Source organism: Ylistrum balloti, unplaced genomic scaffold (genome assembly GCF_031769215.1).
Source record: "Ylistrum balloti isolate Yb309-2 unplaced genomic scaffold, AGI_CSIRO_Ybal_v1 Utg370568, whole genome shotgun sequence".
NCBI lineage: Eukaryota > Metazoa > Mollusca > Bivalvia > Pectinida > Pectinidae > Ylistrum > Ylistrum balloti.
This window is the reverse complement of record NW_026782356.1, coordinates 1,319,084-1,337,129: the sequence shown is the minus strand read 5'-3', so window position 1 is coordinate 1,337,129 and position 18,046 is coordinate 1,319,084. Positions and strand designations below refer to the sequence as shown.

General features: G+C 35.6%; 1 protein-coding gene across 1 annotated transcript; it reads left to right on the top strand.

Annotated features, from left to right (window-relative positions):
• Positions 1-6,195: 6,195 nt before the first annotated feature.
• LOC132556415 (uncharacterized) lies at positions 6,196-17,528 on the top strand. The gene is made up of 10 exons (XM_060220827.1): positions 6,196-6,333; positions 7,522-7,637; positions 9,859-10,013; positions 12,721-12,882; positions 13,703-13,829; positions 14,899-15,021; positions 15,473-15,587; positions 15,752-15,823; positions 16,491-16,594; positions 17,384-17,528. The coding sequence occupies exons 1-10, from the start codon at positions 6,196-6,198 to the stop codon at positions 17,526-17,528; spliced, it is 1,257 nt and encodes a 418-aa protein (XP_060076810.1).
• The last annotated feature ends 518 nt before the right edge of the window (positions 17,529-18,046 follow it).

Genomic DNA, 18,046 nt, shown 5'->3' with positions numbered 1-18,046 from the left:
TCTACTTATAATCCCATAACACCTTTCTCATAAAACGTGATCCATTTTTTCTGTATATCTCCGCTGTCCCAACTGTCAAGCACATTTCGTTGCTGATAGTGTTCAGTATAGTTCTATATATATATCTTTGTATCGGTAATGACAGAGTTTAATGTACTTACTGTTTTCTGTATGTCCCAGCTGTCATACACACCTCGATACTTACAGATTGTAGTGTACTTACTGTTTTCAGTATGTCCAGCTGTCATACACACCTCGATGTTGTAGTGCACTGTTTTCTGTACACACACACCTCGATACTTTGTACATGTTTTCTGTATTGTAGTTAAGTGTACTTACTGTTTTCTGTATGTCCCAGCTGTCATACACACCTCGATACTGACAGATTGTAGTGTGCTTACTGTTTTCTGTATGTCCCAGCTGTCATACACACCTCGATACTGACAGATTGTAGTGTGCTTACTGTTTTCTGTATGTCCCAGCTGTCATACACACCTCATTACTGACACAATTAAGTGTACTTACTGTTTTCTGTATGTCCCAGCTGTCATACACACCTCGATACTTACAGATTGTAGTGTGCTTACTGTTTTCTGTATGTCCCAGCTGTCATACACACCTCGATACTTACAGATTGTAGTGTGCTTACTGTTTTCTGTATGTCCCAGCTGTCATACACACCTCGATACTGACAGAGTTTAGTGTGCTTACTGTTTTCTGTCAGTCCCAGCTGTCATACACACCTCGATACTGACAGATTGTAGTGTACTTACTGTTTTCTGTATGTCCCAGCTGTCATACACACCTCGATACTGACAGATTTTAGTGTACTTACTGTTTTCTGTATCTCCCAGCTGTCATACACACCTCATTACTGACAGAATTAAGTGTACTTACTGTTTTCTGTATGTCCCAGCTGTCATACACACCTCGATACTTACAGATTGTAGTGTACTTACTGTTTTCTGTATGTCCCAGCTGTCATACACACCTCGATACTTACAGATTTTAGTGTACTTACTGTTTTCTGTATGTCCCAGCTGTCATACACACCTCGATACTGACAGATTGTAGTGTACTTACTGTTTTATGGATGTCACAGCTGTCATACACACCTCGATACTGACAGATTTTAATGTGTACTTACTGTTTTCTGTATGTCCCAGCTGTCATACACACCTCGATACTTACAGATAGTAGTGTGCTTACTGTTTTCTGTATGTCCCAGCTGTCATAAAAACCTCGATACTTACAGATTGTAGTGTACTTACTGTTTTCTGTCAGTCCCAGCTGTCATACACACCTCATTACTGACAGATTTTAATGTGTACTTACTGTTTTCTGTATGTCCCAGCTATGCCATTTCCCCCAATAACTGAAATAATCGTTATATCCCAGCAAATCGTTGTAATGGACAGGAGATTGTTCGTGGTGCTATCTACCGATATATGACTCCGTTGAAGGAAGTTTACAATTTTTTAAAATCTTCTTTGTTATGTGTTCAGTAGATTCCAATTGTCGAATAAATGTAATTAGACAAACGTGTAAACTATAATGCAGCACCGATGATCACCATGCATGTCATGACAATGGCTTTTATGATAAGAACATTTGCCAAGCACTCTGGTACTCGGTACATACATGTACACCTACTTCGTGTGTTTCGAACAGGTATATATATATAAGATTATCCGATTGTGGACATTTTGGAATATTTTATTCTGCTGGGGTAAAATCATATTTGTGGTAAACCACTTGAAAATGTCATTTATAAATCCTAACATTGTTTAATCCGGATAGCTTGATGACAAGTGGCCACAGATCAATGAGTGGTAATAAATCCACCATTGTTAAAGTTAATCACTGCTGGTCACGTTTAAATCACCTTTATTGAGCCCCCCATTCCAAATGAAATAAAACTAACCGCTCCAGTTAGCGACCTTACACAGACAAAGTCTTCGGGGTGGCAGTCAAATAAGGTAACTAGTATGGTTAAAGTCGGGTCTAATGGTACCGAATTTTAACGCATTAAACCGTTTAAAAAACCTCCTCGTTCAAGATTAAATAATTGTACCAATTGACACAACGACGGCATGTATTGTTATAGCTATATCTATGATGTGGTTCTTTGATACAACATTAATATTACTATGTATCAACACCACTCTACAAACATTTTAAACACTCCTGTACTTGTGTATATATACTACTGACTAGTACTAGTGAGTCCACACAGTCGTATGATGAAGTTTAGCTTTTCTACTTTCTAATTCTAGTTTTCGCCACTCTCTTGGTGCGAGTAGGAGAGGTGGGAGTAATGAAACCAGCTATGAAGAAGGAGTAGGGAAGTGGAACCTGAACTAGCCTTTACATTTGATATCTGACAAATAGAATTATTTGTTGCCATCTCATTAATCAATCTAATAGACATGCTCGTGTGTGATTCTGAATAAAACAAACTGGTATGTGTCTGACTAGACAGTACGTATCGATGACAAGGTAGAAGACATTGTATAAAACATGCATAAGTGAATAGCACCTGTTAAAACCTCGTTATTGAAATGAGAGAGAATAATTGTTATTACATTTAAATATTTCCAGGTAACAGAATATTGATGCTACAGATGGACGGACGACCTCTACAAACAACACATGAATAGTAATATGTGGTAGTTGACAGGATAATTTAGAAAGAGAAGTTATTGTGCTGTAGTTAGGTTTCGTAAGTACAAATATCTATTCAGATGGCCACAATAAGTGTACATATCAGTAATGGTGTCTACTACTGTAATTATGTACAATGTTAATAATAAAAAAAATCTTGTGCTGTGTGACGTTCTAGGATTGAATCTTAATAACGACTGGTTCATGTAAGAATGCATTTTGATAAAATTAAGTTCAGGTAAGAATGCATTTTGATAAAGTTTGGTTCAGGTAAGAATGCATTTTGATAAAGTTTGGTTCAGGTAAGAATACATTTTGATAAAGTTTGGTTCAGGTAAGAATACATTTTGATAAAGTTTGGTTCAGGTAAGAATGCATTTTGATAAAGTTTGGTTCAGGTAAGAATACATTTTGATAAAGTTTGGTTCAGGTAAGAATACATTTTGATAAAGTTTGGTTCGTCAGTTCCAGGTAAGAATGCCGATTAGTGAAGGTTGTTGTTTACCCGAACATCCTATGAAATGATCAGTGTCAGATTCTAAATTTTGTATATTTTTTGTGATTGTTTAGAGGTTGATTTAACATGGCTAACCTGCTAGGGTGAGTCTATTTTAACATCGATCGTGATGAATTGCAGATTGTCATACAAAATACGTACACTCTAGAAAGTCTAAGTGTGAGACTATGTCAATAAAGTACAAATACATGTCGGAGTTCCCTTACGTAAGGAGAGAAATATTAGACAAGTGTACAAAAGACATGACTGAATCGTTCAAGTCTCCTAATTTCAATTACAGATTTAAATTGATTCCTGGTATTTTCTCCTTTTGATCTAAACATGTTTTATCATCAGTAGCAGATAAATGGATCAGAAACAAGTTGTAGCAATTTATGAACTATTCTCCATAAATAAAATTACAAATAATTAATATACTGCACGTGACACATATTTATACTATAAACATGAAAATATGTAATTCGTAGACGTACAATTGTAAGTTTAAATAATTTTATCAAAAGGAGGAAAAAAGAGAAGATAGGATAGAAAAAATAGAAGAGAAAAAGAGATGATATAGATTTAGTATCAATTCAGTGCCGACTACAAATAGTTCAGAATTAGGTAGTGTTAAAACGGTTTGTTTTATAAGCTTTTGAACATATCTAAAAATATTGCAATCAGTTTCAAATGAGTAAACATCACTGTCGCCCCATAAGAAAGTTTCTATATTAAAATCTACGTCTAAATCATACAAATTATCAAACAATATCCGCCCACAATAAGGTAATAATGAACATGTATGGAAATAGTGTTTTGCGTCTACAATGCCATCACAACACGGAAATCAGGAACGTAAGCCTGTATGAGGAATATTTGGTTCTGAATACTTTAGTGATACACCCGGTTTAGTAGTATTGTCTAAATTATTCCACAAATTTAAAGACTACGGAATAAAAGACTTTTTTTTCATACTATACAGACGACTTCGGGGGACTTGATAGTTGTCTAGATTCCTTAACTCCATGTTTAAGTCACGCCTATTAGGTGGTATCATGTTTTGTAAGTATAGAGGGACCGTCTTTTTTTTTTATAGAATTTGTTGTAGAATGTAGTAAGCTTGGATTCCTCTCTTTTCTGTTTGAGCGGATTTCAACCTGTTTCAGTATATGAAGAGTCACGAGAAGCAATTGATGTGAGGCCAGAGATTCTAGCTGCTTCCAAGTGAACTTTTCCTAGGGAAGTCGGAAGTGTTCCGAACATCCATCCCAAACACACAAGGCATATGAGCTGGTGTTGACAGGTTCGTGTGCAGTCCCGACAAGCTGACTACAATTAAGGATACGATATAGAGTAAAATAATGTACGAAAACTATCTTAATTTCTTAATATCAGATAACTCAGCAATGTTTTTTTTTTTTAAATTTTACCTATGATCAAATATAATTACAGTTTTGTGCACTTTGTCGTTGGGTTTATCATCGGTATGTGATTAACGCCTATTAATACCAATTTAAAATTAAGTACAATAGAGGTTAACTGCATCATACGGCTGATCGTCCTTTTAGGACTCGTCAATGGTGCTACGAACCTAAACTTTGAAACCTAGAAGGCGACAGAGGAAAAAATAAAAATCGCTCGAAATAAATTAATGTTCATTTTAGGATTATTTCAGAAGAGCGTGAAGCACATATGTATAATCTGAATCATGATATTATTTGAAATCATTGACTCCGGGGACTGTAGTGAAACTTATTTTATATTTCTTTTCAAACATTTTATTTGTATGAATATCAAAACGAGTAGACAAAAGCTTGAAGACCTATATAAGACTTCTACCAAACCAAGTGAACAGGATGCATTTATTTTTTTTAAAAATTATAATCACAAAATATCACACAGTATATCCAAAGTTTTTATATTTAACTAGTCATTTCATAGTATACAAATTTGGTGTATGAACGACAACTTCATTTCAAAGTTAACTTTGTTACAATTTTTGTTTAATTTTTAATGTATGTGAATGCATATTTGTTGTGTTAGCTCCCCATACACAAGAGGTTCCGAGTCCGAAATCCTAATCATCTCCCTACACTATAGAATTTAAACCTTTACGATGTCAATTTGCGTGATGGCCTAACAAAGACAGATAACTTTTGCTACTTGTGTGGGCACCCAAATATATCTATGTAGTTAGTCACTCGGTGCCGTGAGGATAGCAACGCTCCGGCATTCCCAAACGCCGCTACGGCGTACCCGGCGACAACCCGTGCACCCGCCGACGTCAGCCCTCTATCGTTCCGGTCCACTGGTCCCCTCACGTCACCGAGTGCTTACCTGTCATTGCCCTCACCTGAATATTCTTCACTATTTTTGCAGTAATGTATAAGAGAACTTTTCATGGTTTACCGTTTAATATAAAATATGTTTCACGAGTATGACAGAATATCTATATTTTTCAAGAGAGCTACTGTTTGACTTCTGCTTCTCTGCTGAGACTACGTGTGTAATGTTTGCATATCTATCAAACCTTATACATACATTTTGTGTAAAAATATACCTATGTCTGTAAAATGTAAATCCCGTACCCTCATCGAATGACAAATAATATTCACAGGCATATGTATTCAAAAGCCTTGACACACTTTGTGTGTGCAAATAGTAATGAGATAGAGAGGCGGACAGACGGACGTAGCCACAAACACAGTCACAAAGAGACAGCAACACAGACAGACAAACACAGATATAGACACAGTTAGAGGCCCCTAATTAATGTCGAAAGTTTTCTAAATAAAACACATTACTCTACGTAAAAATATTAACGTGTATTGATCTATAGAACAAGATCAACACTACAGATAAGTGAATATATATTTCGCTTATGTATAATATATCACACAAAGATATGCTTTCCTTTGTTCTGTTATGATTGCGACACTGCTGGCCATGGTAGACTTAACACATGCGACAATCACATCCTGAAATACGGACTTGGTACTGCACGGATTCTCGTCGTCCGGTTAAACCTAAGCGTCATGGCTACAAAGGAGACGTTTGATGAACATTACCTACAAGAACATGGTGACATGATCGGCTTCTCTGTGGGTGCCCCAGGACCTTCTACCATGAAGGGGTGTCGAGAAATTGTGATCCAATCTACAAACTTGGCAATGGTAATTTTGTTTTAATGACAATCATTCTAAATCATATATATATATTCATGATACCAAGTCATGTTGTGTTTTGGAGTGAACAGTAATTAAGACGTTAAGATGTTTACTACGTTCTACTCTTATTCAATACTCTAACATTGTATAAAAGTTATGTGGTTAATGCATCTCCCCACAAAGTTTCTTATCTTAATTCGTCCAAATTTGACCTTCCTCAGCCGTCCCATTTTTTAATAATTTAGATTCTCATCTTCAGTAATGAGTTCAAGAAGAAGGATGGAGCATAGATATAACGCAGATTATTTCATTATTAGGACATACACTTAACTGTCTTTCTCGTACTGAAAGCTGCATTCTTCTCGCGTGCGTTGAAAAAAAAAACACCTTATTTTCTTCCCTTCGTTCACCTCGATGAAGAACATTTAGCATTATATGAGACTAGTAATGTTTCCTTTTTATGCATTCATGGCATTTACCTATTTGCTATGTTTGAGAGTTCGTGACCAGTAATGATGTCGCATGTGTTGCCTAATGTAACAAGACACCGTATATATAATAATGTACCTATCTCAAGATCTCATATATACACGGACTGCAACAAGACACGTTTTTTAACACCAATGCAGCTCTTTTTTCCTGAATATTACATCATTTTCAAACACTTAAAAGCTGTCTCTCAAAAATGCTTCGTTTTCGGCACATGTGTACATAAATTACTAGTTATAATATTACCTCAGGATGTTTGAGATGTTGACATGGCAGTACAATGTTATATTTAACTAGGTTATCTATATGAAAAAATAAACTCAAGACAAATGTTACACTACCTATTTCAGGTATGCTGCAGTCATGAGTACTGATAAAAGAGAACATTCTTTAACACGGCGAATTCAGATTGTTTCTCTTGTAGCATATTTCCAAAATATTTAAACTTTCATGATTCGTTTTATGACTACCTTACAGATTTTTTAAAAAAAAATGTCAGAACTGTTTGGGAGGTAAGGTTTCCTCTTTGAAATGCAATGCATGTGCATAAACAGTTAAAACTTTTCAGCTTCATTTTCAAATTATATAATTATATAAATGAATTAATACTATAACAACATTATTAGCAAGATATTGTAAAATACCATCGATGATTTAATTTATAATCATAGATTTTATATCACAGACCGATAACATATATTACAGAGAGACCCAAAACGTGAACATCTGATTTTTCAATATGGACCACAACAGGGAGATCCTGATTTTCGAAGAGAACTTGCAGCGTTCTTATCCAAGGAATACGATGACCATGTTGAAAGGTAAGTATGCATCAAGATATTCCGAAGACGACAATCTCGTTCGATCCTCTGTAATGTCTGAATATTGTTTCTTATTTGCTTATGGTGTCTTCCCGCGTGGTTTCTCATTTGCTCTCCTTGTCATATTTCCCTTTTTACGGGGTCCAGTCTGCACTTCTCGTATTCCTGTTTGTTTCGTCTTGGGTTCCGTTGTTGTATTACCATTTGTACCGGCGTTCTGTCCGCTCTTCACTTATTCCTATGTTCTTACTTTTGTTCCGGCGTCGTTTTTGGCATCTCGTATTCCTATCTAATTTTCCTTGGACCTCGTAACCATGTTGTCCTGTAAACGTCCTGTTAGCTCTTGTCGTATTATCTTTGTTCCTTCTGTCCCGACATCCTGTCTGCTCTTGTCGTATTATCTTTGTTCCTTCTGTCCCGACGTCTTGTTTACTCTTGTCGTATTACTGCTGTTTGTTATTCCTGTTCCGACGTCCGACGTCCTGTCTGCTCTTGTCGTATTATCTTTGTTCCTTCTGTCCCGACATCCTGTCTGCTGTTGTCGTATTCTGTCTCTGTTGTCGTCTTTGTTCCTTCTGTATTATTATCTTTGTTCCTTCTGTTCCTGTCTGCTCTTGTCGTATTATCTTTGTTCCTTCTGTCCCGACGTCCTGTCTGCTGTTGTCGTATTATCTTTGTTCCTTCTGTCCCGACATCCTGTCTGCTCTTGTCGTATTATCTTTGTTCCTTCTGTCCCGACATCCTGTCTGCTCTTGTCGTATTATCTTTGTTCCTTCTGTCCCGACGTCCTGTCTGCTGTTGTCGTATTATCTTTGTTCCTTCTGTCCCGACATCCTGTCTGCTCTTGTCGTATTATCTTTGTTCCTTCTGTCCCGACATCCTGTCTGCTCTTGTCGTATTATCTTTGTTCCTTCTGTCCCGACATCCTGTCTGCTCTTGTCGCATTGTCTTTGTTCCTTCTGTCCCGACATCCTGTCTCCTCTTGTCGTATTATCTTTGTTCCTTCTGTCCCGACATCCTGTCTGCTCTTGTCGCATTGTCTTTGTTTCTTCTGTTCCGACGTCTTGTTTACTCTTGTCGTATTACTGCTGTTTGTTATTCCTGTTCCGACGTCAGACGTCCTGTCTGCTCTTGACGTATTACTATTTGTTTCATCTTTTCAAGTGTCCTGTACATGCTATTCAAATCGTAATAAACCGAAATTGGCTTTGAACGCCGAAATAAAGATGTATATCACAATAGTTGAGTACATACGACACTGTCATTTTCATCGATCCGATAATAAGGTCTTTTTTCGATCTGCATTATCAATCAGTATACGATGACATGAATGCGTAACATATATGCTTTTGATGTCCAGCCGAAACTCGTTATCTCGAAATTCAAGGGACCGTGGAAAATGTTTTGACTTATCCGAATTTCGACTCAAACGAAGTGTATAAAGTTGACGATATCAGTTTCTGACGTTGATTACGGTGGAACAAAATAAGGCTACGATAACGCGCAAAACAGCACAGTTTCATCTATTGTTTGAAAAATTATTTTCTTAATGACATTTTGACTTTACTTCACGTTTTTCCTTTGGTTTAATGTTCCGCCATTGAGGAAACCTTTTCTGTTCCCTGATCATTTTTGAGTCTTTAAACAGTGAAAAAATAATAATGTAACAGCTTGTTTGTTATTAATCATAAATTTGTACATGTACTAATCTATAATTTACATCTAAGTTGTATAATAAAGAAGCAATATCCAAATGTATGTGTTCTGTGATGTTCCTTCTCGTGAAACTATGCGTCATTAGAATAATTTGTAATTCAGGACATAATAAGTTCCAGCTTTTTGTTGCTTCAACAACACAAGTGTCCTTTCTCTAAGGAAGTGAACGTTTCCGCTGCATGAATTGTTTATGTTAATGGTTGAGAAAGTAAAGTCTGAGCAAAAATATCGTTCACAATGTAACATAATGTAAAATATGATTGTTATTTATATAAATCATCACAGAGTTTGAGTGATGTACACTGATTCAGTTTGTGGTTACTAAAGCCTCACGTTATACTGAAGACATCAATAAAGGTAGTCGTATTATATTATTTACAATTCAGATATGAATATTTCATCAAGTAATTGTTTAAGTTACAATTAATATGGAAATGATGTCACAAAATTACTACTTGATTTATGTGTTCTAGAATCAGATGGTATTTTCTTCTTTGTCACAAAGCGACAACCTAATGGTGACCGCTGGAGCCACCCATGGCCTCCATGTCGTCGCTAGTACACTCTTCGGAGAGGGCATGCCTGTCTTTGTGGAAGATCCAACATTTTTCTTAGCCTTTAAAATTTTGGGGAGCGATCTTGGCAAAACGATCATACCAGGTAATTTTTATGTACATACTATTATTATGAAATAATTGTAAACATGTCATCAGCGGTTTAATATTGCAGGTTCTAGGATGAAGTGATACTTAACACTTGTCCCTCTCTTAGCGAAACTCGATAACATTAAAGGGTCTCTATTTGAAAATAGAAAACATTAATTTTTCATTAATATGTTAACGTATCTCTGTATGATTGAAATAAATCAATTATCTTATACCATCGTTTACATTATAATTCTAACATTCTAATGCTTTTAGTAAAATATATTAATCTAAGATACGTTCTGATGGTTGTGTTTGGCTTATATTGATACTTTACCTGTGTATGTATCTGGTAGATGTTTTGTCTTAGAAAAATACTATGTGGTATTTGTTGTATCATCATTGTTATTTAGTATGTTAAATCTCACAGAATATCAACTAGAATCCTTTATGATAAAATACAATTTTATTATCAATGTTATTAGGATAGTGAAGTCTTCCAAAATATCAGCTAGATTCCATTGAAAAATAGTATATTGCGCAACATGTAGGGCAGGTGTATTTTTATAATCAATACCTGTGTAGCTATCACAACTTTCGTTTCATGCATTTGTCTTTCATGTGAGACTAAGAATGCATGTACTAAATAAAGACTGACGAGAAATCCTGCCCAAATCGCGTATCCTGGTGTCGTGATTAGGTGACGCAATTCTGTGTGCTTTGAACCAAATTTAAAGCAGTTATTGTTCGGGTAAATATGCGATTACATAAATACACACGGTCTGATAAGCTTTTCACAAGATATCTAGTTTCAAATTAAATCTTCATAATCGTCAATATGTCCACTAGATTACACATGCATATTCATGGAATTTATATCCACCGCTTTCCTAACTAGATGTTTTATTGGACAAATCAAATATCAACCAATAAAGTGAACTAAATGAAGAAAACTTGTATACCAGTGAACGAAAGTGTGACAAAAATATTGTTTTTCCTTTCTAAATATATGGATCATAAGTCTGGTGCTAATGGTTTAATGATAAACTGATAATATTTGTAGGACTTCAAGTTACATCAAAATTAGATTATATTTAGAAAAAAATATCAAAATAAAAAATCAATGAAATGAAAGAATACCTAATTAATGCTGATTGCTGAACTCAGTCTTATGTTCCCTAATATGCATCTGCTGACCAAGTTTCATCTAAATCGGATTAAATTTAGGGAAGTTAGAGCACGGGAATGAACCGACCAATGAAATCAAACGATACCTCATTAGTATGCATAATTATTAACAAATGACACTGACCGTCAAACTCGGTCTTAATGACCCCAAGATGCATCTGCTGACCAAGTTTCATCCAAATTGAATGATATTTGGGGAAGTTAGAACTCGGAAGCGAAAGTGTAACAGACAGACGGACGGACGGACGGACGGACGAACCCAAATCAATATCAATATAAAAATTAGGATCTAATGTGAAAAAATGTTGTATTAATGAGAACATTTTTGACGTCAACTTTTCAATGCCGGTATATCATTCACGGGCCGTGCTGGGATACATATAACAAATCACCATAAAAGGATTTATGATTGTCTACAGGATCTATTGTCTGAAAAAAGCTACCCGTATATCGTAGAAATAGACAAAAACGTGATACATTTGGGTAAGATAACCTCACTAACCAGTCTGAATCGACTTAGTACGTTGATGCACAACATTCACGAGTGGAAGGCAATTAAACTATTACAAAAAAAATAAACAAAGATTTGCCATCAAACGCAACTTAGACATTTCACATCGGTATACATTGTTTCATTATTTTCATCATATTAATTTTCCTGCATACCCGCGTCTTTATGGAGGCACAGTTAGTGGTATTTTAGCATTTCAAATAGCCTTACAAAGTTCCTTCAAGTTACTCTGTATCTTGTGTTTCGATGCCCGTTATCATGTCATTTAATTCCGTTGTTGTCAGTTTGTTCTTCATCTACTTGTAACTAGGGTCCATCTGAGACCATAGTAGCTTATGATTAAAGCATCATTCAAAATGTTCAGCTACGAGAGCTTTTCATGAAGGGTGCTAAATATCGTAAAATCCCGTCCGCTAATGGAATATGAATTTCAAGATATTTTCTTTGAAAACTATGCCAGAGAATGGGTGCCACGAGAATATTCTGTGTTTGATTCACTTACTGAATGTATTAAATCCATTCGGTCCATCATTCTGAAAAGAATTAGCAGTTTGAAATCTAAAATGAAAACAAAGCACAGGTCAGTGTTCTTCAATCCTGCTGTTAAATTCGCCTTCCAGTATTTACACAACCTTATGCCATTGTACCTGCAGATGAAGTGTCTAATAACTTTATCCTTGTTTGCAGAAATTATTACAAATTTGTTTCATGCTTTTATTTGAGAGCGTGACATTACTTAACATGGATTCTTAGATTGACAAAATGTATCGTCGATGAAGCTGGATACGCTTGATTTTCCGGAAGACCTGGTCTTATTGTCCTTGTACTTTTTCATGAGCCTCTGTGCATTTTATTCATTTATTTTTATTTATTTTTTTTTTTTGCCTATTTTGCCCTAGTATCAACACATGCTGATATTTCTTGTTTTTATTAAAATAAGATTGCTGGTATTGAACAGAACATTATTGTTTAACGAAGATAAAGATTACTACAGTACTTCTTTTATTACATTTCTCTGGTAAAGTACCAACTGGCGAGAATGGTGTGGACTTGAATCGACTTGAGAAATTATTTGAAGAAAACCGCAAAAAAGCTGGCGACAAGTCAACATGGAAGAGTCCGTTCTGGACTATGTTATACACAATGACAGTGTACAGCAACCCTAAAGGAATTTGTTCCTCGTCAGGTAAGAACATTGCCTCAACAGCATTCAAAGACAGAACATATCAGTTGGAAAAAATAGTTTATTACATTTTTGCCAGTGAAATGTAGAGATATATCTCATTGATAAAAGTGTCATTTTTCACTTACACCAATGAAAAGATAATATATAAACCATCTTCTAAAATTCACATTTCATAAAGCCCGGTACCAAAAAAACATAAAACCAGAAACTTGAAGTTGTTTACTAGTAACTCGACCTGTAATTCCATGAAAGCCAGCAAGCAATGCAACGCAAATTACTTTCTCAGAGATCAAACCCAATGCCCAACTGAACGTCTCGAATGTGGAGCGAATACATTAGACATGTCGAGAGAATCCGTGTCTTCAACAGCAACAGCTGTAGGTTGCCGCCATATTTTCAGTTGCGTATTAACTTGTCACGGGTTAAACCCTCTCTGACAGTAATTTTGTCTGTTGGTGACATCAAAAAAAGTAACATTTTCAATGCGAATATGAAAAAATAAATTTACATTGAAAATTATTTTTTGTTTACATATGTTAATGGCTTAATTCAAAAGGAAATCGACACCGAAAATCAGCCATCGCCAAACATTCTTCACTTCTTTCTTTTCAACGATTTCTTCATTCATTTGAAAATTTGTCGTCAGTTCGTTTACTCATTTATGATAATGATATGCTGAAGGGATAATTGTGTAGATCTGGTAGATCTAATAAGAAATATGGCGTGTGTGTCACTTTTTTGTACATTTCTGCACATAGCAGGAATCTGGTAGAACTAGCTAGGAATTATGACGTTTGTATCACTTTATTTAATATTTCAGAACATTGCAGGAATCTGGTAGAACTAGCCAGGAAATATGACGTGCTTGTATTTGCGGAAGATGTTTACAACATGTTCCATTTCGGTGAAGGTAAAGCACCTCCCCGCTTGCTCACTTATGACAAAAGGTAACATTACAAATTATCGGTGATATCCATGTCATAATCGTTAAGAAAACATGAAATGATATTGTCAACCTAAAAAACCGACTCGATAGCATTTCACACCTCATTTAATATTCAGATCTTGTCATGCCGGTTTTTCGTCTCACAAGAAGGAGGGTTTAGCAAAATGTATGTAGTCCTTTCGCTCAAAGCCCAAACAAGAATTAATTTGCTTAAATTGCCGTTCTTTCGTAACATCATCTTTTTGTCCTTCCATTGGAGGCGAAAGAACGAAAAGGTGAAATTTAGAAAAACCGGTATGTTAGTTTGAATGTCGCCCGTTTGTCTAGAAAGGTCGAGACTTAACAGGTGTTCATAGACGAAAAAAGGACGAAAAGATAAATGGCACAAATAAGATATGATTACAAATTTATATTAATTTAATGTCAGTAAGTAAACAGTCATATCCTAATAAGATATCACACACATTTCTATGCTTAATTGATTCATCCAATAGGAAATAAAACAGTCTAGCATTTGTAATATAGCTTTACTTATCATTAATTGTAATATGTAATACATTATTACGTTAAATCTAATATACATCTATGTAACACACGCTCGACATCACCAGTCACACATATCATATTGACAATTCTATCAAAACGTTCGCGGTTGACAACATATTATATGTATATGATCAAGTTAAATTCATTGAAACGATTTATTGCAAGTTTTATTCATTTTGCACTAATTCTGACTCATGCAAAACCGGTCTGATTGCAGGAATTAGTCAATCAGTTTAACTAGCATATTCTGAAGCCAACATTTCTTCTTAGTTATAATGCATTATCATTGTTTACACAAGTATTGTTAGAACTAAGAATCAAAGTTCCGTGTGCGATTTATTTGAAACATTGTTCTTTAATTGTATTAGATGCCAAAACAAAGATTAAATTAAACAATCAGAGCAAATGAAAAAGGGGTGTTGAGGTGGGGTGGGGGATAGGGGTGGGTGGTTCGGGTGTGGAATTGTTCCGCCGTTTTATCACTTACAACTAAAATGTGCAGCTATTATTAATTTATTTTCCAGTGACAACCCTGATTATATAGGTTGTGTTCTTTCTAATGGAACATTCTCTAAGATTTTCGCTCCTGGAATCCGACTTGGCTGGGTAGAGGGTAACAAATCACTTGTAGATATACTGGCGTCCAGGTAGGTTAACTGTGACCATACTTCACATTTTATCATACTATATAACAAATATGATCTCGTATCATCAACAGATCAAGTATCACATCTCATAAAAGTTTAATGAACGCCACCATTATATCAACGGAAATATATAATTCTGGTGTGCGACATGAAGTTAAATGTGTCAGATGTTCATATCCAAATGGTTTTCTTGCTGTTAACATTGTTCTCATTTGAGAACGTGACATGATTTAGCGGATGACATCTATAAGTAGAAGACTCTCGCCTTTGCTGGCTTTCTTTTTCTTTATGAGTATCTGTTGATATCTTTGTTTTGTTCCTTATTTACCGACGTCGATGTTTCCTTGTTTCTTTAATAATACATGTATTTTCAGTTTGATTTTAGGAACAACAGTAATACCAATACAGTTTCCTTTTCTTGTATTACATACTTATGACGTCTATTTGACAGCTATATGTCAAACACGGCCGGCAGCTATAACCACTATACGTCTGTTGTGATGGGTGCAGCTATACAGCTAGGTCTCCTGTCGGCACACCTGGACCGCATCTCTAGTATATACAAGGTATCATGTAGATTAATGAAGATGTGGTTATAAAAATATAGCTATATCAAAATAACCCCATTAGAGACGTATGTACATTGCAATACACGTTTCTTGGAATACTTACCCATTTGCCACACAAGGTTTAAACATATAAAATCACTTTGTCGTTTTATTTGTTTCAGACTAGGATGGGGCTTATGTGCGATGCCCTAAACAAGTATCTCCCATCCGGCTGTACTTTTCATCGTCCACAGGTGTGTATATCTAACAAGCGTCGCAAAAATACTTAAAATATATGTGTATATATACCAACTATTTATTTCTCTAAGAATCTCTCTCTTCTGTTTTTTTTTTTTTTGAGGGGGTATGGCCATTTTCTAATATCTAATACTCCCCATAGCCACAAATTAGTAGGGCTTAAAAGAAGAAATTTAGCACCTGTCTATCCACAACGAGAACACAATGTCGGATATATTTGTATCAAGATAAGCAAATTAGACTGGATTCTTTATCTTTTATGGAACTCTCTGTTCCAGTCGTTACTAGGTGAGTAAATAGAATTTTTCAATTCCTTTCCAATAAACAACATATTAATTTGTACAAAAAGACACATTATACGATACGATAACGGCCATGTGATCCAATTAAAAAATGGATAATCATAATGTAATAATGCACCTGCATACTGTTTTATAGCAAATAGCACATTTTAAAATTTTGACAAAGCAGATGATATCATTCGGTTTCAGTAATGACCGACTGAAAGCAAAGTGGGGTCTTGTATTTGACATACGCTCACATGCAGTATACAAAGTTTGTAACACTGGTTCAAGATCAAGAATTAGAACGTGAGCGAAAAAGAGACATTGTCATGTTATTACTTTTCAAAAGGCTGTAATTAAATAATGATCTACATTGCAGGGTGGATTCTTCGTGTGGGTAGTCATGCCCAAGACTATTGATGCCCAAGCATTACAGAAGATAGCTATCGAAAAATTCCGTGTCGTCTTTATAGACGGAGAAAGGTAAGTGACTTTAACTATGTACAGTCTGTCATATCCCCGACTAATAATACAAGTTAATGTATAATCGAGTGCACGTGTTTGCACATGACGTTAAAATTGACATTTTAACCGTCACATCAAGATGTGATAAAGAAATAAGTACATTGTTAATTGGTACGTCTGCATGCATCCTAACACCAACATGGATTTTTTTCAGGACGTGTTGAATTTTTTTGGTAGAGATGCAAATTCATGATATTTCTTGTCTGCTGCAATAATGATCATCATCTTATGAGACCTCGTACTCGTGTTAGGATAAACACATTGAATGAAAGACCTGCCGTCTTGAGTATGTAATGATTGATCTCCCTCCACAAAGAAGAACCCTAACCAAAACTTCAGACCACCAATTTATTATGGTGGCTGATAAGGGCTGATTTTGTTTCTCCGCTTCGTCGCCGTAAAACCGTGTTTCTACAACTTTCAGAGCAAAATTAAAGTAAAACGGAACATTCCGTTTAGTATTCGTGAAAAAATACAATTTATCGGCATTTAGTCACCCCGGAAGAAAGTTGTATTTTTCCCCTAAGTGGCGCTTTGTTGCCCTGAAAAAGCGAGTGTTTTTTTCACGTTTTCGTGGCAAAACCTTCTAGAAAAATTGCGCTTCGTGTAAGCGTTTAACTCATACCCAGATATGTTATCTTCCTTCCATTATGTCAAATACTGCTTTGTAGGACTAAATATATTTGTCCACTGCGTGCTGGTGTCTTACTCTATTATCGTAAAGAATACTGTTTGATTATATTTCAGTACCTCCGTGACGGGTAGCTATAGGAACTGTATCCGCTTATCAATAAGTTTCAGCGATACAAACCAGATCGAGGAAGGGGTTCAACGACTCGTCAAATCCATGCAGGCCTACATGGACTCGTCGGAGCATCAAGCTGTACAATAATATGGAGATGTATCCGTTAAATTGTCCTTGTCATTACCAGCCGTGTCTCTTGATTATGAAGCTGACACCTGGTGTTAGTATAATGATATTGTTTTACGACGCTTTAATTTTGTTTTTGCAATGCTGATAAGAAGCTTATGTAGGCAGACCAGAAAGTGTACAACGCCGTGCTAGGAAATATTTACTGGGTAGGAAGGGCCTATAGTAACCAGAAAGATTAAGGAAATTGTAACCTACCAATATTAACATAGACGTCATGGGTAAATGGCCGAAATGTACCAGATTTTTAACATATTGTTTTTAATACAGAAACATGAACTTTTGTGAAGCATCGGCATAAGGAGTGCGTGAGAAATAGCACAAGAGGACACTATATTTCCATATCAGTCTACGACATCCTTGGGGAGAGATTATTTCACATTTATACATATTACACAATTAAAACAAAAAACATTCATCCGAATGACGTTTGTATCCGCTCCAAATATAAATACCATTAATAACAGAATAGATCAACT